Below are 25,459 nucleotides of genomic sequence, written 5' to 3' on the forward strand. Positions count from 1 at the left end.
GATCATGACCCGAGCCGAAGGCAGACACCTAACTGACTGAGCCACCCAGGTGTCCCTCGATTTTATATTTTTTAATGATTGAAAAAAATTTAAAAAGAATAATATATTTTTTTAAAGATTTTATTTATTTATTTGACAGAGACAGAGATAGAGCAGGAACACAAGCAGGGCAGTGGGAGTGGGAGAGTGAGAAGCAGGCTTCCTGCCGAGCAGGGAGCCCGATGTGGGACTCGACCCCAGGACCCCAGGATCATGACCTGAGCCGAAGGCAGACGCTTAACGACTGAGCCACCCAGGTGCCCTAAAAAGAATAATATTTTGTGACACATGAAAATTATATGAAATTCAAGTTTCAGTGTATAAATAACGTTTCACTGGACCACAGCCATATGCATTTATTTATATATTGTCTGTGCTACTTTCATGCTCCCATGTTAGAGCTGAATAATTGTGACAAGAATAGATGGACTGCCGGGGCGCCACGGTGGCTCAGTTGGTTAAGCGACTGCCTTCGGCTCAGGTCATGATCCTGGAGTCCCGGGATCGAGTCCCACATCAGGGAGTCTGCTTCTCCCTCTGACCCTCCCCCCTCTCATGGTCTCTCTCTCTATCTCATTCTCTCTCTGAAATAAATAAATAAAATCTTAAAAAAAAAAAAAGAATATATGGACTGCAAATATTTGCTCTCTGGCCCTTCAGTAAATAAAAGTTTACTGACCCCTGACCTAGGCAATTGATGTACTTCTCTTATTGCTATTAAATGGACACAGTAACTATTTAAAAATACATTTATTTTGGGGCATGGGGGGAACAATCAATAGCTAAGACATAGGGGGAGTATTTAAAGCTGCTTTAGAAAAGTACATATATTGGGGCGCCTGGGTGGCTCAGTTGGTTAAGTGACTGCCTTCGGCTTGGGGTCATGGTCCCAGGGTCCCGGGATCGAGCCCCGCATCGAGCCTGCATCGGGCTCCCCGCTCAGCAGGAAGCCTGCTTCTGCCTCTCCTCCCTGCTTGTGGCTATCTTTCTCACTATCTCTGTTGCTATCTCTGTCTCTCTCTCTCAAATAAATAAAATCTTTTAAAAAAAGAAAAGTACATACATTGATTATTCCCTCTGTATAAAAACTATTTTGATATTCAGATTTCAATAATTGTCAGCATAAGTATATTATCTGGGGCGACAGGAGGATACATTCTCTGGACAGGTTGCAGGTAGGATATAGGACCTATATTTCTTTAACTGTCAAGTTCAGCTTATTCCTTCCTTCTTCATGTCTACCCACAGTGCCTTTTAGCTGTCTAGGAATGGCCAGGCAACCAGTGGCTAGTCTGTACCCCTGCGAAAATAAGCAGGGACTAGATGTGAGAAGAAGCAGTGGAGAAGTGTTAAGTGAGCAGGATAACTGACGCATGACTAATTCCTGGCAGAATCAGCAAGAGGATACTGGATTGCAGATACATTACCTCAGCCCCGAATGGAAAAGTGTGCATGAAAACGGAGTCAAGGAAGAGACCAATGGAAAAGAGACATATTTTTTGTAGTTCAACACAGAGAAATAACTGATTTCCCTTTCCTGTAGAAGCGTTCACAGAAACGGCTGCCGTGATTAAAGCTACCCTTGAAAAAAGGAAGCAATTAGCTTAGGAATTTACAGGGAATTAGGAATCCCATGAGGCAGGAAAGATGAGTGTTGAGGACGACCCGGCAACAGGTCAGAGGGGGCAGTGCGAGAATTTTCACATTTCGAACAATGTCCTTTTTGTTTAAGTAAGAAGGTTCTTTGTTCGGTTAGAAGGAATGTCCTAAACCCTAAAAGAGAATAATCTCTCCCTTTCCCTCTGTATTCTACTGGATCTGTTCAGTCAGTCCTCAAGCATCGATGGGGTGGTGGTCCTTGTCTAGGCACCGGGCATTCCGTGGTGGCAAAGTAGACAGAAACCTTGCCTTCACAGAACATGCAGTCAGGCAAGGAAAGAGAAACCATAAGCATAGTAAATCAGTACCTTCTACAATATTTAGAGCTTGATAGATGCAATGGAAAAATAAAGCAGGGAAGGGATGGGGGTGAAGGAATAAGTCTAATCTTTTATTTTTTTAGCTCTCTCTCTCTCTTTTTTTTTTTTTAGTTTCAGAGGTAGAATTTAGTGATTCATCAGTTGCATACAACTCCTGGTGCTCATTACATCAAGTGCCCGCTTTAATGCCAGTCACCTAATTACCCCATGCCCCCACCCACCTGTCCTCCAGCAACCCTCAGTTTGTTTCCTAGAGTTCAGCATCTCTTATGGTTTGCCTCCCCCTCAATTTTCATCTTATTTTTCCTTCCCTTCCCGTATGTTCATCCGTTTTGTTTCTTAAATTCCTCATATGAGAAGTCATATGGTATTTGTCTTTCTCTGACTGACTTACTTCACTTAGTGTAATACACTGTAGTTCTACCCATGTGGCTGCAAATGGCAAGATTTCATTCTTTTTGATGGCTGAGTAATAGGAATAGGTGTAATCTTAAATAGAGAGGTCAGGAGATTGTGACTTTGGGAGTTGTGACTCCCTTGGAGTTGTGACTTTGAGCCCCATGTTGGGTGTAGAGATTTTTAAAAAAATTAAAAAAAATTTTTTTAATCTGAGAAGTGAGACCTGAGCTCCAGGCATGTCAGGGATGAGGACTCTAGGAGGGGAGACTGAGGGTGTACATGCCAGAGATGAAGCAGTCCAGCTTTGTGAAGGGACTGTAAGGAGTCCCGCTGGTTAATGGGAAGCAGACAAGGAGGAGAATATTTAGGAATGGGGTCGGAGGGCTGAGGGACTGGTGGCTGGATTGCACAAACCACATGAACTTTGGCTTTTACTTTGGGTGAAGTTTTCCCCTTAAAAGTGGAGATCTGGGATGCCTGGGGAGCTCAGTTGGTTAAGCATCTGCCTTCGGCTCAGGTCATGATCCCAGGATCCTGGGATGGAGCCCCACATCAGGCTCCTTGCTCAGCAGGGAGCCTGCTTCTCCCTCTCCCTCTGCCTGCCACTCCCCCTGCTTGTGCATGCTCTCTCTCTCTCTCTCTCTGACAAATAAAATCTTTAAAAAAAAAAGTGGGGATCCAAGGGGCGCCTGGCTGGCTCAATTCAAAGAGCATGCAACTTTTTTTTTAAATTTTATTTATTTATTCATGACAGAGAGAGACAGAGAGAGAGGCAGAGGGAGAAGCAGGCTCCCAAGGAGCAGGGAGCCCGATGCGGGACTCGATCCCAGGACTCTGGGATCATGACCCGATCCGAAGGCAGACGCTTAACCATCTGAGCCACCCAGGCACCCAGGAGCATGCAACTCTTGATCTCGGAGTTGTGACTTTGAGCCCCATGTTGGGTGTAGAGATTTTTTAAAAAATTTAAAAAAATTTTTTTAATCTTAAAAAAAAAAGTGCAGATCGGAGGTCTAAGATCTGAAATCCACTCCTAAATCTCCGTATCTTCTGCTACCCTGTTTTTTCACTAACCCTCCATCCTCATGGACTCTAGATTATCTCTGTAATACCAGGGCCACCGCTAGGGGGCACTGAGTGAAGCACTTGCCTCCCAGCAAAAGTTAAAGGGGTGCCAAGAATCTCCATAGTTACTGATTTTCTTTATGTCTCAGTCTCTGAAATGGCACAGCACAACACTGTGATTGATCCCTATATTCATTTTCAATTTTGTTATTTTCTTCATCACGGAATTTTGGCATGAGTTTTGATATTTAGAACTATTGCATTAGGGGCGCCTGGGTGGCTGAGATAGTTAAGCGTCTGCCTTCCTCAGGTCATGATCCTGGGGTCCTGGGATCGAGTCCCACATTTGGGCTCCCTGCTCAGCGCGGAGCCTGCTTCTCCCTCTGCTTCTCTCTGTCTCTCATGAGTAAATAAATCTTAAAAAAAAAACTTTTGCATTAAATGTTTTTTTTAAAGATTTTATTTATTTATTTGAGAGAGAGAGAGAGAGACAGAGAGAGCATGAGAGGGGGTAGGGTCAGAGGAAGAAGCAGACTCCCCGCTGAGCAGGAAGCCCGATGCGGGACTCGATCGCGGGACTCCAGGATCATGACCTGAGCCGAAGGCAGATGCTTAACCATCTGAGCCACCCAGGTGCCCTGCATTAAATGTTTTTTGATTACTTAGGTTTTTTGGCATTCTCTCTCTTAAATATTGTGTCCGAGGTGTGTGCCTCATCACCTCACCCTAGTCCTGCTCCTATGCTCTCTCTTCGCCCTGTTTCCCCAGTGTCAGTCTAAACCAAGGGTCTGTAAAGGCCAGATAGGAAATATTTTAGGCTTTTCAGGCCATTTCTGCCACTGGAGCAGAAGAGCTGCTGTCGGTGATGAGCCAACAAGTGAGGGTAGTTGTGCTCTAGCGTGTTGGAGGAGGTTATGGAGAAGACAAGACCTCCAACTGACCTAAGAGCTGGAACCAGGCGGTTGGAGGCTCCCCACCGCATCCCCTGTCCTTGGAATGTCTGTTCTGCCCACCATTCCCACAGCAGGGGCCATTTTTCAAGGATGCAGCCTTGAGAGAGTAATGTGTTGCTAAGAGCATCTGGATAGTCCAGTTAACTTCTCTATATAAACTTCTGAGATACTGGTGGACAGGTGTGGTGATCCACTCATCTTGCAGCTGACCAAGAGAAGCCTCTTATGTAAGGTCCTTTGCTTATGAAACCTGCCACCTACCAATCTGAAGTGGTCTGCCTCTTCCTTCTGTCTCCCTGCCCTCCATGGACAGGGACCCGTTTCAGATATCCCCCAGGGAACTTCTGAGGTTGAGAACCAACAGAGTAAGTAAAACTTCATGAATGGATACAGAAATTAGAAGTTAATGTAATTTTCAAAGAAAAAAAAAGAAGTTAACATAATTTTCATGTATCACAAAATACTATCCCCCCGCCCCCACAATCATGTGAACTGTAAAAATCATTCTTAGCTCATGGGCCATATACAACAGGACAGCGGCCCAGATCGGGAAGACTTCATCTGAATTGTCGCTAATCTGTGAAGTTTCTTTCAGAAGTGGTTTCTCTCTCTTCCTGTAGTTGCTCAAGGACCTGCAGTATGCCACACTCAGAGCAAATTTTCAGGGCCTCTGTGTTTCGCCCATGCCTTCCACTGAAATTTGTCTTCCTCTCGTCCACATTCTGTGCAGAACCAGATCAGCGTCCCTGCTGTCCTCTCTACAAACTAGGCACATTGTTTGCTACCTGCTTTTGATCCTGTTGCTTTTTCTCCCTGGGACCTGCCCTTCTTTCTCTCTCCAGCATCCCTTTCCTGACCGTAATGCCCCCGTTTAGTTCTTAATCCTAACACATCCTTGTTTTCCTCTGTTTTATATGTGCACATATTATGTTTCAGATGTGATTCGTTATCCTCTGTAAACCCTTCAGAGTGCCGTGGGCACAGCTGAGTACCTGGTAGAAGCCTGATGCTCATGAACCGATGAACTTCGTCTAGGATTATTCTATCTTCTCTTAAAATAAACCTTCAAAGGTTCCAATGGGACTGATGACATTTTTAGCACATGCCCTCCGAATCTGGGGAGGGGTCATCATTTTGACTGGATGTACAGATTATATCCCTGTGATTAGCGGCATTTTTGTGCCACATGATTTCCAGCTTGTGATCTCACAGCCTTCTTCTTCTTCTTCTTTTTTTTTTTTTAAGATTTTTATTGATTTATTTAACAGAGAGAGAGAGAGAGAGAGAGCACAAGCAGGGGGAGCAGCAGAGGGAGAGGGAGAAACAGGCTCCCCCTGAGCAGGGAGCCCAATACGGGGCTCGATCCCAGGACCCTGAGATCATGACCTGAGCCGAAGGTAGACACTTAACCGACTGAGCCACCCAGGTGCCCCAGGGCTACTTTATAAACTACTTATAGTGAATACTTCTTTAACAGAGAGTGACCTTTTTTTTTTTTTAGCGAGGAAACAATTTTGTTTGGATGGAGCCTGAAATTTGGAAGGAAATATTTTAAAGTTCTACTTGGGAACTGAGAAAATGAGAGCAAATGTCTATTTTTTCATTTACTGCAAGTGTTACAATAAGAAAGCAAAGTTACACCATTGTATTGTCAGCTCATCTGACCACAAGAATATTTTACTTCTTAGCATTACTCCTAAAAATAGAAGAAAGTGATGAGTAAATAAAATGAGACCCCTGCTTCAAACAAGTGGGTCTTAGAAGAAATAATTCCCAGCTTCTGATGGAACAGCCTACTTCTGTTGACATGGATGTGAGGAAATTCTGTTTATTTATTTATAAGCAGTCTCCAAGCCCAGAGTGGAGCCCAACACAGGGCCTGAACTCAGGACCCTGAGATCAAGACCTGAGCTGAGATCAAGAGGCAGATGGTTGGGGAATCAGCGTGGCTCAGTTGATTAAGCGTCTGCCTTCAGCTCGGGTCATGATCCCACGGTCCTGGGATCGGGGCTCCGCATTGGGCTTCCTGCTCAGCAGGAAGCCTGCTTCTCCCTCTCCCACTCCCTCTGCTTGTGTTCCCTCTCTCGCTGTGTCTCTCTGTCAGATAAATAAATAAAATCTTTAAAAAAAAGATTTTAGGGCACCTGGGTGGCTCAGTTGGTTAAGCGACTGCCTTCAGCTCAGGTCATGATCCTGGAGTCCCGGGATCGAGTCCCGCATCGGGCTCCCTGCTCGGCAGGGAGTCTGCTTCTCCCTCTGACCCTCCCCCCTCTCATGCTCTCTCTCTCTCTCTCATTCTCTCTCTCAAATAAATAAAATCTTTAAATAAAAAAAAGATTTTATTTCTAAGTAATCTGTACATCCAACGTGGGGCTGGAACTCACAACCCTGAGATCAAGAGTTGCCTGCCCCACCGACAGAGCCAGCCAGGTACCCTGCAAATGTTAACATTTAATTCGAATACAAAATCATCAAAATTACGCGGTTCATATTTTATAGCTCTTGTATGCACGTGTATTTCATCTTTATCAGAACTGAGGAAACACTGAACAAAACTAGCTCAATCATTTTATTCCACTTCTCGGTATCTATATATTCTACCAATCTCTAATTTCAGCCTCATAATAAGGAAGGACTGAAAAGAAAAGAAATTATGAGTTGCCCTGTATTTCCTATTCTTTCTGTGTCATTATTTTCAGCATAGTGGTTGGCTAATACTGAGAAGTAAGGGGAGTAAGAAAGAGTGTGATAGGGTTTCTTGCTTGTTTGTGTTTCTTAGAATGCAGTTGCCTTCTTTCTGTGTTGAAAGCCCAAATTCTGGTTTGAACAGCAAGTGTGGCCTCTAGGAGCCGTCAGTGTCCTTGATTACTTTTTTTTTTTTAAGATTTTATTCATTTATTTGAGAGAGAGGGAATGATAGAGAGCACAAGAGGGAAGAGGGTCAGAGGGAGAAGCAGACTCCTCGCCGAGCAGGGAGCCCGATGCAGGACTCAATCCCGGGACTCCAGGATCATGACCTGAGCCGAAGGCAGTCGCCTAACCAACTGAGCCACCCAGGCGCCCCTTGCTTACTTGTTTGTAGATGCAACCTGCTTACCTTATACTAGCTTTGGGTCTCCTCGAACTCCCACACATTGTGAACCCAGTGGAATTCTGTATTCATAGTGCATCTCAAACACTATATACAAATAGGGCAGCAAGGAATAGCAGACCTATTGCACACATCTCTGCTCACATGCACGCTCCAGTGTTCCACCAGATTTCACTCATGAAACACAAATTCAAACATAAAGTTGTTAAGAATTTCAAGGTAATGACAGCGGAGTATTAAACTAAGCTCAGGGCCTTCTGAGAGCAGAGCCCTGAGTGGCCAACATCACTGGCCACTCACCCATGAAGTGTGTACTGCCTGCCACGTATGTTTGCACCAAATGTCTCCAATTCCTTGCTACTTGTGGAGAGACTGTTGCTACCAACTCTCTTCTCTCCTTCTTCCTTGGTAACTGAACGCCATTTTTATCTGGAGTTATAAGGTGTTCAGCTAAAAACTACATTTTCTAGCAGCTTCTGCCACTACTATAGCCGTATGAAGAAGTTTTGGTTAATCAGATGCATGCAGAAATGTATGGGATTTAGGGAAGCCACCTCATTTCTCCTTCCAAGCTGCTTAGAATACAGCTGTGACAGCTAGAATTCCAGCAGTCATCTTGGAACATGAGGTAGAAATTAGGTTCTCTAAGGAAGCAGATAGAAGGTGCCTGAGTTCCTGAAAAATAATGGAGCTGTCACATGAGCCCTTGACAGCTCACCTCAGGGCTTCTTGTGTGTGAGAGAAACAAATTTGTATTTCAACCATCATTCTGTATTTAAACCATTATTATTTGGCCGCTTTATTATATGCAGATGAAGCTAATCCTAATTTACAGGTAAAGCTGCACTAGTTCACAAAGGTTAACAAGTTAAGTTAACTATGTTTCAAATACAATCCTTGGTGGGACACCTGGGTGGCTCAATTAGTTAAGCGCCAGCCTTCAGCTCGGGTCGTGATCTCCGGGTCCTGGGATTAAACCCCATGGCGGGCTCCCTGCTCAGTGGGGAGTCGGCTTCTCCCTCTCCCTCTGCTCCTCCCCCCCTCCTGCTCTGTCTCTCTCAAATAAATAAATAAAATTAAAAAAACAAAAACAAAAACAAATACAATTCTTGGACAGTCCCAATAACCTTTGTTATTGGGTAACATGTTTTGAAGCCCCTGGCTTGAGTGGCAACCATTTTTTTTTTAAAGATTTTTTTTGACAGAGAGAGACACAGCGAGAGAGGGAACACAAGCAGGGGGAGTGGGAGAGGGAGAAGCAGGCTTCCCGCAGAGCAGGGAGTGCGATGCGGGGCTCGATCCCAGGACCCTGGGATCATGACCTGAGCCTAAGGCAGAAGCTTAAGCTTAACGACTAAGCCACCCAGGTGCCCCGAGTGGCAACTATTTCTAGGATTAGAGGCACTTTTCCTCTGTCTTCTCAATTCAGGGCTATGTTCTGGTGCTCTGAGAACGCTACAGTGTTACAATGCAATGTGTTAGAATGACAATTATAGTAATAATAGGATAACATGTGAGTATAGCATTTTATTTTTTTCTAAGTAATTTATTTTATTTTATTTTTTTAAAGATTTTATTTATTTATTTATTTATTTATTTATTTATTTATTTATTTATTTGACAGAGACAGAGACAGCGAGAGCAGGAACACAAGCAGGGGGAGTAGGAAAGGGAGAAGCAGGCTTCCCGCTGAGCAGGGAGCCCAATGTGGGGCTTGATCCCAGGACCCTGGGATCATGACCTGAGCCAAAGACAGCCGCTTAACGACTGAGCCACCCAGGCGCCCTTTCTAAGTAATTTAAATACCAGTATCTTTCAATGAGCATGGGAAAGAAAATCATTAAAATCCTTGTGAATAATTGTAAGAGTACCTATAAAGATGTCAACGATAAGTCAGCCAATCATGAAAAATGGTTGCTACCATTAAAGAAATCAAGTTGGCTAATACTGCCTTCTAGAGTTAAAAATCAAAACTACAATTTCTTACCTGTAAGGAAACTGAAACATCAGGGTTTGGATAGGTCAGCTTTTTTGGTTTGTTTTTGGGTTTTGTTTCTAAATTTTATTTAAATTCCAGTTATTAACATGCAGTGTAATATTAGTTTCAGGTGTACAATATAGTGATTCAGCACTTCCATACATCACCCATTGCTCATCAAAGCAAGCACACTACTTAATCCCCATCACCCATCTAACACATTCCCCCCTCCCCTCTGGTAACCATCAGTTTGCTCTCTATAGTTAAGAATCTGTTTCTTGGTTTGCCTCTCTCTCTTTTTCCCTTTGCTTGTTTTGTTTCTTAAATTCTATATATAAGTGAAATCATGCGGTATTTGTCTTTCTTTGACAATTTCACTTAGCATAATTCTTCTTTCTCTGCTAAATTTCACTTAGCATAATACTCTCTAGCTCCATCCATGTTGTGCAAATGTCAAGATTTCATTCTTTTTTATGGCTGAGTAATATTCCTGTGTGTGTGTGTGTGCGCGCGTGCGCGCGCATCTTCCTTATCCATTTGTCAGTCAGTGGATACTTAGGCTGCTCCCATAATTTGGCAATTGTTGATAATGCTGCTATAAACATTGGGGTGCATGTATCCCTCTGAATTAGTATCTTTTGAGTAAATACCTATTAGTATAATTGCTGGATCATAGGGTAGTTCTATTTTTTTTTTAAGATTTTATTCATTTGAGAGAGAATGAGAGAGAGAGAGCACATGAGAGGAGGGAGGGTCAGAGGGAGAAGGAGACTCCCTGCTGAGCAGGGAGCCTGATGCGGGACTCGATCCCAGGACTCCAGGACCATGACCTGAGCCGAAGGCAGTCGCTTAACCAACTGAGCCACCTAGGTGCCCGGGTAGCTCTATTTTTAATTTTTTGAGGAACCTCCATACTGTTTTCCAGAGTGTGCGCACCAGCTTGCATTCCCACCAACAGTGCAAGAGGGTTCCCCTTTCTCCACATCCTCGCCAACATCTTGTTTCTTGTCTTGTTAATTTTAGCCGTTCTGACAGGTAGGTCAGTTTTTTCTCCTACTGACTTCTACGGGCTATCCTAATTGTCTTGTCCATTTGTGAACAACCAGAGGGCTGGACATGCAGTGGACATGTGAGAGCATCACAACTAAACACCAGATTCTCCAAGACTGTGAAGCTGAGAGCTGGGTATAAAGCTTAGAGATGTCATAACTCTCTTGCTACCTCTAAGGAGATTCTGGAACTCTGGAGTACACTGTGTGGAGCTAGAAGATGAAACCCTCAGAGCAAGAGACAGGGTGAAGAGATACAGAGACATGGAATCATTAGAACATTAAATTCTTGGGGCGCCTGGGTGGCTCAGTCGTTGGACATGATCTGAAGTCAGATCATGTCGCTTCTCTGTTCAAAAGCTTCCAACTGCTCTCCTTCACCCTCAGCCTCTAGATATGAGCATGACACATTCCCTCATTTTTCATGTCCCCTGGACGCTCTGCTCAAATGTCACTTCATCCAAGAAGTGTTCCCTGAAATCTTATCAAAAAACACAAGTTCCTGGGGCACCTGGGTGGCTCAGTCGGTTAACCCTCTGCCTTCTGCTCAGGTCATGATCTTGGGGTCCTGGGATCCAGCCCCACCTGGGGCTTCGTACTCAGCAGGGAGCCTGCTTCTCTCTCTCCCTCTGCCCTTGTCCCCTCATTGTGTTCTCTCTCTCTCTCTCACTTTCTCTCTCAAATAAATAAAATCTTAAAAAAAAAACCCAAAAGTTTCCTTTGCCCCAACCATCTATTACTTTACTGTTATTTTTCTTTGAGTTGCCACTTGACATTATACTAAATATTTACCTCTTTACAAATAGGAGAATGTTAGTCCCAAGAGGATTTTGCATTTCCACTGCCAAAAACAGCCTAGAAAAAAAGGGTAGGCACTCAGATGCTTTTATTAAGCACTCTAAGTACTCCAGGCATCATTCTGGCATATTCTGTTAACTTACTCTAAGGTTAGATTTGCTGCATTACCATCCACGTTTCACAGATGTGGTAGCTGAGACACAGCTTCGTTAGGTAACTTGCCCAAAGTCACAAGGCTCATGAATTTGCTTAGCTAGTATCCAAGTAAATGCAGGAACTCTTCCTCTGGAGTCCCTCTGCTCCTCAGCACTGGGTGCTCACGTTTGAGTCCCAGAAGCCATTGGCCGGGACGTCAGGATGACTAAGGGTGCCAGGGCGGAGTTGGGGTGAGGGGAGTTGGCCTCCAGTGTGAGATCAGAGCCGGGCTGGTCCACCCAGCTTCCCGGTTTCTGCGAATCAGCACACAGCGGTCATTAGCCTTTAAGAGCCCTTACGCGCGGCGCGGACAGACCAGGCGCAGGCGGCGGGGCGCGGGAACGGGATGTACCTCTACTGGGGCACCAGCCCCCGAAGACCTCTACACCGGAGGCGGACCGGCCGGGATGGCGTCGAGCTGCGACAGGCGGCCTCCGGGGAGCGCCACTCGCTGCTGCTGATGAGCAACGGCGAGGTGCACTCGTGCGGGGACAACAGCCAGGGCCAGCTGGGGCGGAGGGGCGTGCAGAGCGAGGAGCAGCCAAGTGAGTGCGGGACAAAGGCGCGGGGCGGGGGGCCAGGTAGATGCGGGTGCTGGGAGCCCCAGGTCCGCAGGGCCCCAGGATACGGCGAAACGATGCTCTGTGCGTGCGCGCAACTTCGTCAGTTTCGTTTTCCAGAAGCGCAGTTTGTTTCGGTTTCCACTTCAGTTTAAAAGCGAAACTGAGAGCGGAACGTGACGGGACAGCGCTCTTTTGAAGAGACATGGTCCCTCCCACTAAGCCTTTCTAGACCAATCCCTGCCAGTGCGAATCTATCTGGAATAGTGACCTTCCAAACGTGGTTTATGGGTGGGACATCTCTAACTCTCAGAAATACCGCAGAGCATCTTTTTTCCCCTAAAATTAAAAGTATAATACCATTTTTACCATTACTGATTATTATAGAAACACAGGGAAATAAATTGCCTATAATTCCAATACCCAAAGACAACTATAATATTTTGATGTATTTGCTTTTTTGTTCTATTATATATTTACTTTTATAAAAGCATGTCATTATATAGTTTTGTGTACGCGGTATTTATACAGCTCTATAAATTGTGCTCTTATGAAACATAATATCATGAACATATTGCCCTTTAATTATGTATTTTTTTTGAAAATACATTTTAAATTGTTGCAAAACATTCCAGGCTTTGACAATACAAGTTAATGCTTCTTCTAAAAAAAACCTAAAACATTAGGTTTTTTCCTCATTAGGGACTTTTATAAATAATACTGTGATTGCCATTATTTGACCAAATTTCTGATTACTTACTTAGAATAAATACCAAGAGTTGTGTCTGGGAGGAAAAATTTCTCCTCTATCCTGTTAGCTCTTGTTCTGAAGGTCTGCAAACTAAGCGGACAAAGATTAACCAAAAAAATATACAATTTTATTAATATTTTATGTGCACAGCAGTTCACAGGAAAAAAAGGGGGAAACTCAAAAGTGGTTAAACTCAGGGACTTATATTGCATCTTAGCAAAGAAAAGGGAGTTTGGCCTTTGAAGGATGATCGGTTGTGGGGAAGTGACTTGGAAATATATGGGGGAGACTAATGGAAGATGAGGGTTATTTTGGTTAGGGTTGTCTATGTAGGCTCATCTCAGTGGCAACTCCAGTGATAAGAGTTCCTCTTATCTTTCTGGTATGGGAGAGAATAGCTTTACAAGGGAAATTTATGCCCTACTTTTAGGTGACTAAAGGGAAGGCAGAGAACTCTTCCTGCATCTTTTGATTTTCACTTGCCTTTGGCACAAAATAATCATTCTGCCAAAGTGGCATATTTTGGGGTGGCATATTCTGATCCACTTTAGGTGGAGATGAGGGGCAACGTGATACTTGATGCCAGATTGTTCTCCAGGAAGGTGATACCAGTCTCTACCTTCATGAGTGTATGAATTCTTGGGGTGTTTTTTATTTTCCCATAGTTTGAAAATAAATTATTGAAAAGGATAAGATCACAAAGGTTTAAAAAAAGAAAACTGAAGTGTTAGCAGAAACTTTACTAGTAGTGATATATTTAGCTCAAAACCTCTAATAATTCAGAGATAAACACTTTGGGAAAACAGTTTAAATTGACTTTTAGGAATCATGCTATAAGGATCAGGTTTTCATTTGTGGGTGCCTTTGGCCATTAGAGGCATGTTACTGCATTCTTCTTTGTGAGAGGACCTGGCTTCTGCCTCTCACATTCATGGGGAAGGCTCCCTGCCCATTTCCTCCAGATAAAGGATTGACTATTCTCACTGTTCAGGGCTGGGAAGTCAGAAGGGTAGAGTGGAGGCCATTCCATCTGCTCTCTGTCTCCCTTGGTTTTGTTACCATCATCATAGAGAAATCATAGGCCAAACATCATAGTCTCTACAAGTTCCCCTCTTCCATGAAACTCATCCTTTGGAATGGCAACCACATTCCCATATAGACAGTGGAACACACATTGAGCTGCTTTCCTTCACACCTGCAGTGTGGATGTCAGGACTTGATTTGAAAAGTCCATTGGAAAAGATGAGAAATCTGAGTGTCCCTTCTTTTTGAAGAAAGTAAACTTGTTGTCTTAAACTTGTTGTCTTAAACTTGTTGTTCAATTAATAATCTTCTGAGGTGTTTTGTTTTGTTTTTCTTCCTGAAGAACTGATTCACGCATTGGAAACTCTACGCGTTGATCTTGTGAGCTGTGGAAAGGAACACTCTCTTGCTGTCTGTTACAAAGGAAGGGTCTTTGCATGGGGGGCTGGTTCTGAGGGGCAGCTGGGAGTTGGAGAATTTAAGGAAATAAATCTTATACCTAGGTAAGTATAGTTCCATTCATTCATTCATTTATCCAGTATTTTTCAGTTTCATGTGCTTGGCATTATGCAAGATGTCAGGGTACAAAGATGACTGTGATAAACACAGTCCCTAGCCCCAGTGATTATAGTGTAGTAAGAGAATGAGACAGGAAAAAACTAACATCAATTGTTACTCAATTAGGGTCCTATGAAGGAGAAAGGCAGGGTGAAATGAGAACATGTGACCCTTTGATCTAAATAAATCTTATGTATTGGAAATAACTGTGGTAAATAAATAAATATAAAAATATATAAATATAAAATATATAAAATATAAAATACACATAAAATATCAATAAAATAAAATAAATATTTTATTTTATTATTATTTTTAAAGATTTTATTTATTTATTTGACAGAGAGAGACACAGCGAGAGAGGGACCACAAGCAGGGGGAGTGAGAGAGGGAGAAGCAGGCTTCCCGCCGAGCAGGGAGCCCGATGTGGGGGCTCCATCCCAGGACCCCAGGATCACGACCTGAGCTGAAGGCAGATGCTTAATGACTGAGCCACCCAGGTGCCCCAATAAATATTATTTTAAAGTAAAAACATTAAATAAAAGATACAGAAAGCGCCTGGGTGGCTCAGTCCGTTGGGCGACTGCCTTCGGCTCAGGTCATGATCCTGGGGTCCTGGGATTGAGCCCCACATTGGGCTCCCTGCTCGGCGGGAGGCCTACTTCCCCCTCTCCCGCTCCCACTGCTTGTGTTCCTGTTCTCGCTGTGTGTGTGTCTCTCGCTCTGTCAATTAAATAAATAGAATCTTTAAAAAAAAAAAAAAAAGAACTTCATTTTGGACTAAAGCCAAGTCTCCTTGAAAAAACAGCTGCCATGAATAGCTTGAAGGGAGTTTCCTATGAATTCAGTTGCTGTGAAGACAGACTGCCCAGTCAACATCAAAAAACCCTATGGAAACTTCCATACTCTCCTACTGAAGTCCTAAATCCCCTCCATTTTGCTAGGTTGATATATTTAAGGGGATTCCACAAATTTTCCTTTACTGGGAGCTCCCCTCTGTACATGTAAATAAGCCTTGTTTTTTCTCCTGTTAATCTGTCTATTGTCAGTTAATTTGCATGTCCCGTATCGACTGGATCCATACGGGAAAAGGAAGAGTTTTCCTCCCAACATAACCTTTTGGTCTGTCTTAAGCCACTGGATCCTAATAGTTTATGTAGTAAGACGCGGGGTGGTGGGGGGGAGTCATTTCCTCACATACAGCTTCCTAGGACAAATGATATGACAAGCAGTCTGAATTGTGTGTTCATGAATTACATGTTTAAGAATTTTTTTTTAAAAGATTTTATTTATCATTTGACAGAGACAGAGACAGCGAGAGAGGGAACACAAGCAGGGGGAGTGTGAGAGGGAGAAGCAAGCAGGCTTCCCGCAGAGCAGGGAGCCCGATGCGGGGCTCGATCCCAGGACTCTGGGATCATGACCTGAGCCGAAGGCAGAAGCTTAACGACTGAGCCACCCAGGCGCCCCTCATGTTTAAAAGCATGATTTTTAATACTTGGAAGTTACTCTTTGTTACCTCTTCTGGTTTTTAATTGTGTAAGAGAGTGCTGTGGCTTTGGGGGACAAGTATTGAACTTGGAATGAAAAGATGAAGGTTTGAGTCTAGTCCTACAACATGATAACTATAATGTGATTCCCTAGAGCAAACCAGAACTCTGAATTCTACTAGGTTCAACCATATGAAATTGCTGATAGTTATGTTTTTGATCCACGAAAATGGCAATTTAATAGGATTCAACCTAATGATTTCTTTATCGCATAGGGCTTAAATCAGGTGATATAAATAACAGTGTCCTATAAATTCTAAAGCCCTGTGTCATATGTGCATGAAGAAATTTTTCTTTTAAGTCAATAAGTATAGAATAAAAGTTAGTACATTATATACTGCATTAAATGTCTAATAAAAATCACTTTTGTATTATAACTGGATTTGGATTTGTATTCTGCTCTGTACCTTTATACATGTTGATATCAAGTTAAAAATAGTTTGAGGGCTTTGGAATAAGGGTACTACAGAAAAATAAGAAAATAAAGTTATTTCTGGGGAAAATATGCCCAGGTTACCAACAATCCTGAAAATGATGGATGCATAAATGCAGACTTGGTCTGACAGCAGTTTCAGACAAGTAACTCCTTAAAATTGCTGAAGATTCCATGCCAATCAGGAAAATCACCATTACTGTGGTGTTTCTGAATACTACCAAACAGCCTTACATATCTGCAGTCATCCAGAGAACTATTTATTCTATTGTAAAAAACATTAAAATAGCCCAGTTTAAAAAGAAAAGAAAAGAAAGGAAGAGAGAGTTATTTCCCTAAACCAAATGTATTACCTGGGATTGTTTTAATATCTGTAGTTCACTTGGTGAGCCACTCTAAAGAAGGATTAATAGATTTTGTGTCATTTTTATTACAGGAAGATAAAAACTCTGACTGGTATAAAAATTATACAAGTTTCTTGTGGACACTACCACTCCCTGGCATTATCAGAAGGTAAAAAAAGGGTTCTTGGATCTTCTAAGTGTAATTACAAAGTGATTTTTTTGAATATGAATGATGCCTGTTGATTTTTAATGCACTGGGCCTCATTTTAATGCATTTAAAAGTTTTTTTTAACTCTTTAGATTTCATAAGCTGTATTGTTCTTCATTTTTTCCCCTATTTTCTTTGTTCTTATTATAGTCTAAGTAGTGCCTAATTCATATCAATGCCATAAAAGGTCATCTCTGTTCACATGACCTGATCTGACTCAGAATTTAATAACAGTTTTATCTGGAACTTTGCCCTTTATGCTGAGTGGTTGTATGTACCAGCAAATTCAGATAGACTAAGGTCTATTTGTCTTTTTTACTTAGATCAAAGAAAGAAAAGTCAAGATATCAAAGTTATGACTTTACATTTCTTCTACTAACATCCCCATCCTTTGTCCAGCATCAATCAAAATGCTTGAATGGAGAGTGTTGCAGAAGAAAAACTTTTCTCCTATCCTCTTTGGTTCAGTACCTGGGAGTCTGCAAATTTAAGTGACAAAAGACAGATTGATAAGAGAAAAAGCACACCAGTTTTATTAATATTTTAGTGCATGGAAGTTTACAGAAAAGAAGTGAAACTCAAGAAGTGTTTAGACTTGGGGGCTATGAGCCATTTTAATGAGGGAAAGATTTGGGCTTTGCAGGATGATCGATTGTAGGGAAATACATGGGACTTGGAAATACATGGGAGAAACTAATGGAGGATAAGAGTTATTTTATTAAGGATTATCTGTGAAGTATGGTGATAACATAACATAATAAAATAAAATTTAAAAAAAAGGGGAGGTTATCTGTGAAGACTCATGTTGAGGCAGACTCTCCGTCTCTGGTGATGAGTCACTGCCGCATCCTGGGTGCAAGAGAAGAGGACACCTTCACAAAGGGAAATATATACCTTGCTTTTGGGTGGATAAGAGGAGGGCAGAGAACTTTTCCCACACTTGTGGATTCTCAGTTGCCCTTAGCTCAAAATAATTCTTGGGGCACCTGGGTGGCTCAGTCGTTAAGCGTCTGCCTTTGGCTCAGGTCATGATCCCAGGGTCCTGGGATCGAGCCCCACATCGGGCTCCCTGTTCCGCGGGAAGCCTGCTTCTCCCTCTCCCACGCCCCCTGCTTGTGTTCCCTCTCTCGCTGTGTGTCTCTCTGTCAAATAAATAAATCTTTAAAAAAAAACGAGAAAACAAAATAATCCTTATGCCAGAGTGGCATATTTTGGTTTGGCATATTGTGAGTGCCTTCCAGGGACACGTAACATTTGCATGGCCCCCAGGTGATGTCATATGCATGATGGCAGCTGTGCCACAGGGACTCCGGACATTTCTTGGTTGCCTTCTGTGCACCAGCTACCATGTGAGATGCCTTACGCCTGTAATCTCATGAAATCACTTAAACACAGAAGCTGCGCATTATTTGTATCCTCATTTTAGAAATGAGGAAATTTGGGCTCAGAGACTTTCTGTGATTTGCCTAAGGTCACACACTAAGAAATAGAAGTGAGATTTGAACCTATACCTGTTTACATGCCAACCCTAAGCACTCAACCGCTGTACCACGCAGGCCATGAGACCATAGCATAATCCTGTGGTTATCGTGTAATTCCGTCCTACCATTTCCAGAGATTTGATGTAGGGCAAGTTATTTCACCTGATGATTTTCTCATCTGTAGGAGTACTTATGGGGTGTTTAGAAGATTCAGTGAAAGAAGGAACACAATATATCCTGTACAATCTATAGCAGATGGCCGGGGTACAAGAAATATAGTCTTTCTTCCTTTCTTGCTTTCCTTCTTCGTAATTATTGAAATAGCTTGAATTATTTCCCCAGGGTATTGATTTGTCTTTATATTGGTCTGGACTGAAGGTTGTATGGAGCCCAGATACCCAGTACATTTGCTATGGTGAACTGTGAGTTCTCATAGACCTTCATATGAGTTTGACATTGTGCAATGGGCCCTCAGAAATACTTTTTTTTTTTTAAAGATTTTATTTATTTATTTGACAGAGAGAGCGAGAGAGCACAAGCAGGGGGAGTAGTAGAAGGAGAGGGAGAAGCAGGCTCCCTGCCGAACAGGGAGCCCGATGCTAGGCTCGATCCCAAGACCTGAGCCCAAGGCAGGCGCTTAAACATCTGAGCCACCCAGATGCCCCAGAAATACTTTTCAGTGGTAGAAATAACTTTAGAAGAGTTAAAAAAGAAAAATCAGTTATAATAAACATAAAAATCTGAGCTATGTTAGCATTTTTCTGGGTAAACAATGAAGCATTAGAAGATCTTGATTTTGGGGCGCCTGGGTGGCTCAGTTGGTTAAGCGACTGCCTTCGGCTTGGGTCATGATCCTGAAGTCCCGGGATCGAGTCCCGCATCAGGCTCCCTGCTCATCAGGGAGTCTGCTTCTCCCTCTGACCCTCTTCCCTCTCGTGCTCTCTATCTCTCATTCTCGCTCTCTCAGATGAATAAATAAAATCTTTAAAAAAAAAGATCTTGATTTTTGACCTCATGTAAATTATCCATCTCTGGTCAAATTCAACATAAAATGTTGATGGTCTTTTACTCCCATAGAGTCATTCCACAAATATTTTTTAAGTGCCTATGTTTCCAGCAAAGAAGATAAAGCAGTGAACAAACCTAAGATTCAGTTTTCATGGAGCTTATATTCTGGGGGGTGTGTAGGGGAAGTGAGCCTTAAATACATAGACAAATAATTATGTCATATAACAGAGGTAAGGGTATGAAGAAAAGTAAGGCCAGGTAAGGGGATGGGATCAAGTACTTGAGTGGAGGAAAGGAATCTTTCTCTTTTATAAATGATGTTAGGGAAACTGTTATAAGGTGAGCAGAGACCAAAAGAAGGGAGGAAGGGGGACATAATGCTAAGGCCATGGTCCAGAGGTATGATCTAGATGCAAAGGCCATTAATGAGGTAGCAGCATGCTCAGCAGTATGCTTAGGAACAGCAGGGTCCCTGGAAAGGTCTGAACAAGGGGGAGATAAGTTCTGAGACGTGTCATGGAGAATCCTGGTGACCTGGGGCTTGTGAGCGTTGGTGAGAATTGGCCTTTTATTGAGTAAGATAGCAAATTCCTAAAGGGTTCAGTCTGACTCATTTTTTTTAAAAGAACACTCTGGCTGCTCTTTGGAAAACGGACAAAGATGGACTCTGGGAGCCCAGTGAGGGGCTATTGTAAACTTCCAGGAGAAAAATGATGGTGGCTTGGTGGCTAAGGTGGTAACAGTGGAGAGGTGAGAAGTGGTCAGATCCCAGACATATTTTAAAGATAGAGACTTCAGGATTTGCTAGGCTGAAGGGTGTAAGAGAAAGAAGGGAGTCAAGGATGACTCCAAGATTTCTGGTCTGAGCAGCTGGAAGAGCAGAGTTGCCCTTAACTGGAGGGAGAAGAGGAGTGGATGTTGTTGGAAGGGACTTTTGAAGGTGTTCCTGACCATCCTCCTTGCTTTTAGTCAGAATACTCTAACCTCCTTTATCCCTATTTTAGTTATTAATGACTTTTAAAATGAGGGTGGTAGTTTCTACTTGAATTTGGTGTTCCAATGTGTTTGTAATTCTCAATTTCTCTGCTTTATTTTTATAGATGGCCAACTGTTTTCATGGGGAAGTAACAGCCATGGGCAGCTGGGCCTGGGGAAGAAGCTCCCCTCCCAAGCCAGCCCGCAGAGGGTGAGGTCCCTGGACGGCATCCCCCTCGCTCAGGTGGCTGCAGGCGGGGCCCACAGCTTCGCCCTCTCTCTCTCCGGGGCTTCATTTGGCTGGGGAAACAACAATGCAGGGCAGCTGGCCCTCCAAAAGAATCATGTCCCAGGTAACGAGATAGTCTTCTTCTTGCAGTAAATCATTCTTTCTCTCCAGTTGGAAGACCAACTCTGCAAAGAGGATTCTCGACGATTAGAGCAGTGATTCCCAAACTTTGTGACACATTAGAATCACCTGGGGAGCCATCTTAATTTTTGATTGCCACTATAATATATTACCACAAACTTGTGACTTAAAACAACATAAATTTGGGCACCTGGGTGGCTCAGTTGGTTAAGCGACTGCCTTCGGCTCAGGTCATGATCCCGGGGTCCTGGGATCGAGTCCCACATCGGGCTCCCGGCTCAGCGGGGAGCCTGCTTCTCCCTCTGACCTTCTCCCCTCTCATGCTGTTTCTCTCTCGCTCGCTCTCTAATAAATAAATAAAATCTTTAAAAAAAAATAAAACAACATAAATTTATTATCTTACAGTTCTGGTGGTCAGAAGTTTGATTCAGTTCTAACGGGGCTAAAATCAAGGTATCAGTAGGGTTGTGTTCCTTTCTGGAGGCTTCAGGGCAGCCAGGTAGGAGATGGAGATGGGCATTGCACCATTTTCTTGTCTTTTCCCCCTTCTAGAGTCCACCTGATTCCTTGACTCATAGCCCCCTTCTTCAAAGCCAGCAATGGCTGGTGAAGTCTTCCTCAGGTCACATTACTCTGACAGTGATTCTTCTGTTAAAGAACCTTTGTAATTACATTGGACCCACCCAGATAATCCAGGCTAACCTCCTTATTTTATTTTATTTTTTATTTTTTTTAAGATTTTATTTACTTGAGAGAGAGCAAGCGTGAAAGAGCACAAGCAGTGGGGGAGGGGTAGAGTGAGAGGGAGAAGAAGACTCCCCGCTGAGCAAGGAGCCCGACCTGGGGCTCCATACAAGGACCCCGGCACCAAGACCTGAGCCAAAGACAGATACTTAACTGACTGAGCCACCCAGGTGCCCCTAAGCTCCTTATTTTAAGGTCAACAGATTAGCAACTTTAATTCTATCTGCTTCATTAACTCCTCTGTGCTGAGTAACCTAACATATCCACAGCCTCTGAGGAAGGACACGGACAACTTTGAAGCCCCTTATTTTGTCTGCCATAAGAGCATTTAAAAATCCCAGCGCCCAAGTTAGACCCCATACCAAGTAAATCAGGATGTCTGGGGTTGGAAGCCAGGCATCAGTCTTTATTAAAGGTTCCACAGATTATTGCAATGTGCAGCCAAGCTTGCACATTGGATCAGAAGATGCTAACAGGAGAAACAGCCAGTTCGTCTGATAACCCTTAAACAAACTCACTGCGAAATCTTCCCCATGAGCCCGTGAGCCCTATCGCTCCTCCCTCCTCTGTTCAGTGCTTACAGTACTGGCTAACAGATGCTCAGCCAGTACTTACATCTCATTTCGTTTAACTCTGTCAACATGAAGTAAGTCCTCTTATTTTCTCAATTATTATTGCATGCTTGCAGAACACCTACTATGTGACAGAAATGAATATAACATAATGGCACTATTATTGGGAATAAAGGTCTTAAACCTTAGCTTTCTAGGAGAATAGCCTTAGGCATTCCAGAAGATTAAATAGTTTTCAGAGATAGATGCTAAAAGACTGTTTTTCTTTCTTTTCCAAAGCAGGGCCTTCCCTCTGTTTATAATACTTCTGAGTGCTCATTTTAAAAATTATGGTAACGAATTATAAGATGATAAAAATATTAAAAGACGTGAAAACTCATGAAATCTGAGTCTTATACTCTAGAGATTCTTTCTTTCAGTACTGCAAAGCTCCAAGCCTCGTTCAATTGGTGCGCTGAAGAATCTAGGTGTGATTTATATCAGCTGTGGTTATGAGCACACTGCGGTGCTTACCCAGGTAATTTAAAATGTTTTGCTATTTTTTTTTTGAATTCCTGAGAAATGTTACCACAATGTACATGTACTGACTGTTGTTGAAAGCAATATGTGTATCAGTATCTCAACATATCCATTCAATATACAAATATCTAAAGAGGAGAAATTAACCAAATATAAACCATGAAATTTTTTTAAAGGATTTTTTTTTGTTAAGATTTTATTTATTTATTTGACAGAGAGAGAGAGAGAGAGACACAGCGAGAGAGGGAACACAAGCACGGGGAGTGGGAGAGGGAGAAGCAGGCTTCCCACCGAGCAGGGAGCCCACTGCGGGGCTCGATGTGGGGCTCGATCCCAGGATCCTGGGATCATGACCTGAGCCGAAGGCAGACGCTTTAACGACTGAGCCACCCAGGCGCCCGTATAAACCATGAAATTTTCAAGATCTTATAACAGAAGCTAATTTCAGCTTTAAGAAATATATTTAGATACCCACTAAATTAGATTAACGGGGTGCCTGTTTGGCTCATTTGGTAGAGCATGCAACTCTTGATCTTGGGGTTGTAAATTTGAGCCCCACGTTGGGTGTATAGATTGCTTAAAAAGAAAATCTTAAAAAAAATTTAAAAAAACGATTAATATAGGAGTTAATCCTTTTAGCAATTATTCATTCATAAAGTAGTTATACAGATGAAAATTAATGTAGAAGCAACCAAGTAACTTTTACAGGTTTCAATAACCCAAATTATAGACTAAAACCTACTTTGTTCCATTTCTTGCTTGGCATAATTACAAGCCCGCTTTGTAAATGTTTGCCTCCTCTTCTTGTACTGGCCAAATAGTATGTTCCAGTGGGATGGATTCTCTCCAGAGCCATAAGGAATAGACTTGAAAACTATTTGTGTGGAAAAAAAAAAAAGAAGAAAGAAAACTATTTGTGTGGTTGAAATGTTTATTTAAAAACTAAATGAATTGGGCGCCTGGGTGGCTCAGATGGTTGAGCGTCTGCCTTCGGCTCAGGTCGTGGTCCGAGGGTCCTGGGATCGAGTCCCGCATCGGGCTCCCTGCTCGGCGGGGAGTCTGCTTCTCCCTCTCCCCCTGCTTGTTCTCTCTCTGTCTCTCTCGCAAATGAATAAATAAAACCTTTAAAAAAAATAAAAACTAAATGAATCACTGACCTCTATCTCTGAAACAAATACATTATATGTTAATTAATTAAATTTAAATAAAAAACATTCATATAAGCTAAAAAGTGAATAAAAACTAAATATCTAAAGTAATTTGCATTATTTATTTTTTATTAGAGAGAGAGTGTGCATGTACATGAGTGGGGGGGCGGGGGGCAGGGGCGGCAGGAGAAGTAGAGAGAGAATCCCAAGGACACCTCGCCTGCTCCCCCACTCACACGCACTCTATCTCTCTCTCTAAAAAAGAATCTTTTGAAAAAAGATTATTTTCAGAGATCACAAAGAAATAAAGCAACCGGCTACTGAAATGTTAGTGTTACTCTTGAACCAATTAATTTGTCCATCCATTCATTCTACAATGAATGCCAACGGTTTTTCACATTTAATGAGTTAACCCTTACATTTATTACTAGAAATAATAAATATAAGACCCCCTCCCCTTTATATAGAGCTTATATTTCACATAGTGCTGTCATACAATTCTCTGATGATACTTAATCTTTAAGTTTTTAGTTACTTTTTAAAATCTGAAATTAATCTGATTCTGTCTTTTTCAAACAGACCGGGAAAGTGTTCACGTTTGGAGGCAATAGCTACGGACAGCTGGGACACAGCCCCACTGCTGAGAAGGAAGGTCCACAACTCATGGAAGGAATTGATGGCCTAGTTTCACAGATAGATTGTGGAAGGTAAGGGGCTAGTTTTTTGTTTTTAGTGTAAGTAGAAAGTGTTTTATTTTATTACTTTGAAATGATTCCTCAGGGCAACCCTCTCAGGTCCCGCCTTCCGGAGCTTTGTACTATGGTTCAGTAAACTTGGCTGTTCATCAGAAAAAAAAAAAAGACTCCTCAGCAATGTTATCAAACCTTAAAACCCAAAATATGTGACTACTCCTTTTATAGATCATTTTCCTTTCTGAAAATTTACTTCTTTCAAATATAGTTTAAGTTTTCTATTTTTTCTAATTTATTCCAGACATTTCATTTATTTAATAAGAATTTATTAGAAGTCTACTGTGTATAGACCACCTTACTAGGTGCTGGGGGTTGGGAGGAGGGTTTAAAATGAAAATAGAGGTGGGGCACCTGGGTGGCTCAGTCGGTTAAGCGTCTGCCTTCAGCTCGGGTCATGATCTCAGGGTCCTGGGATTGAGCCCCACATCAGGCTCCCTGCTCAGCAGGGAGTTTGCTTCTCCCTCTCCCTCTCTCTACCACTCTGCCTACTTGTGCTCTCTGTCTCTCTCTCTCAAATAAATAAATAAAACCTTTTTTTTTAAGATTTTATTTATTTATTTGAGACAGAGAGAATGAGAGATAGAGAACATGAGAGGGAAGAGGGTCAGAGGGAGAAGCAGACTCCCTGCTGAGCAGGGAGCCCGATGTGGGACTCGATCCTGGGACTCCAGGATCATGACCTGAGCCGAAGGCAGTCGCTTAACCACCTGAGCCACCCAGGCGCCCGTAAATAAATAAAATCTTAAAAAATAATAAAATAAAATAAAAATAGTGGTGTTTGCCTACTTAAGTTGATAAGACAAGATTTAACGTATTCTCATGCAAATAGAAGATAATATGTATTTGCATATGCATTCAGAGTTTTGCATAACCTAATTATGAGGACACTGAATATTATCTACCCAATTCATAAAAAA

The 25,459-nt window shown here is 42.5% G+C and overlaps 1 protein-coding gene across 2 annotated transcripts in view; it reads left to right on the forward strand.

Moving 5' to 3' along the window:
• The first annotated feature begins 11,806 nt into the window (after positions 1-11,806).
• HERC6 (HECT and RLD domain containing E3 ubiquitin protein ligase family member 6) overlaps positions 11,807-25,459 on the forward strand; it is a 57,752-nt gene continuing 44,099 nt past the window's right edge. For both annotated transcript variants that reach the window (XM_027597401.2, XM_027597402.2), the window contains exons 1-6: positions 11,807-12,091; positions 14,224-14,383; positions 16,858-16,934; positions 20,563-20,790; positions 22,543-22,640; positions 24,370-24,497. In XM_027597401.2, the coding sequence (XP_027453202.1) occupies positions 11,893-12,091; positions 14,224-14,383; positions 16,858-16,934; positions 20,563-20,790; positions 22,543-22,640; positions 24,370-24,497 (890 nt within the window). In that variant the 5' untranslated portion in view covers positions 11,807-11,892. The remainder of the gene's footprint in view (positions 12,092-14,223; positions 14,384-16,857; positions 16,935-20,562; positions 20,791-22,542; positions 22,641-24,369; positions 24,498-25,459) is intronic.

The sequence above is a fragment of the Zalophus californianus genome, chromosome 2 (assembly GCF_009762305.2).
Source record: "Zalophus californianus isolate mZalCal1 chromosome 2, mZalCal1.pri.v2, whole genome shotgun sequence".
NCBI lineage: Eukaryota > Metazoa > Chordata > Mammalia > Carnivora > Otariidae > Zalophus > Zalophus californianus.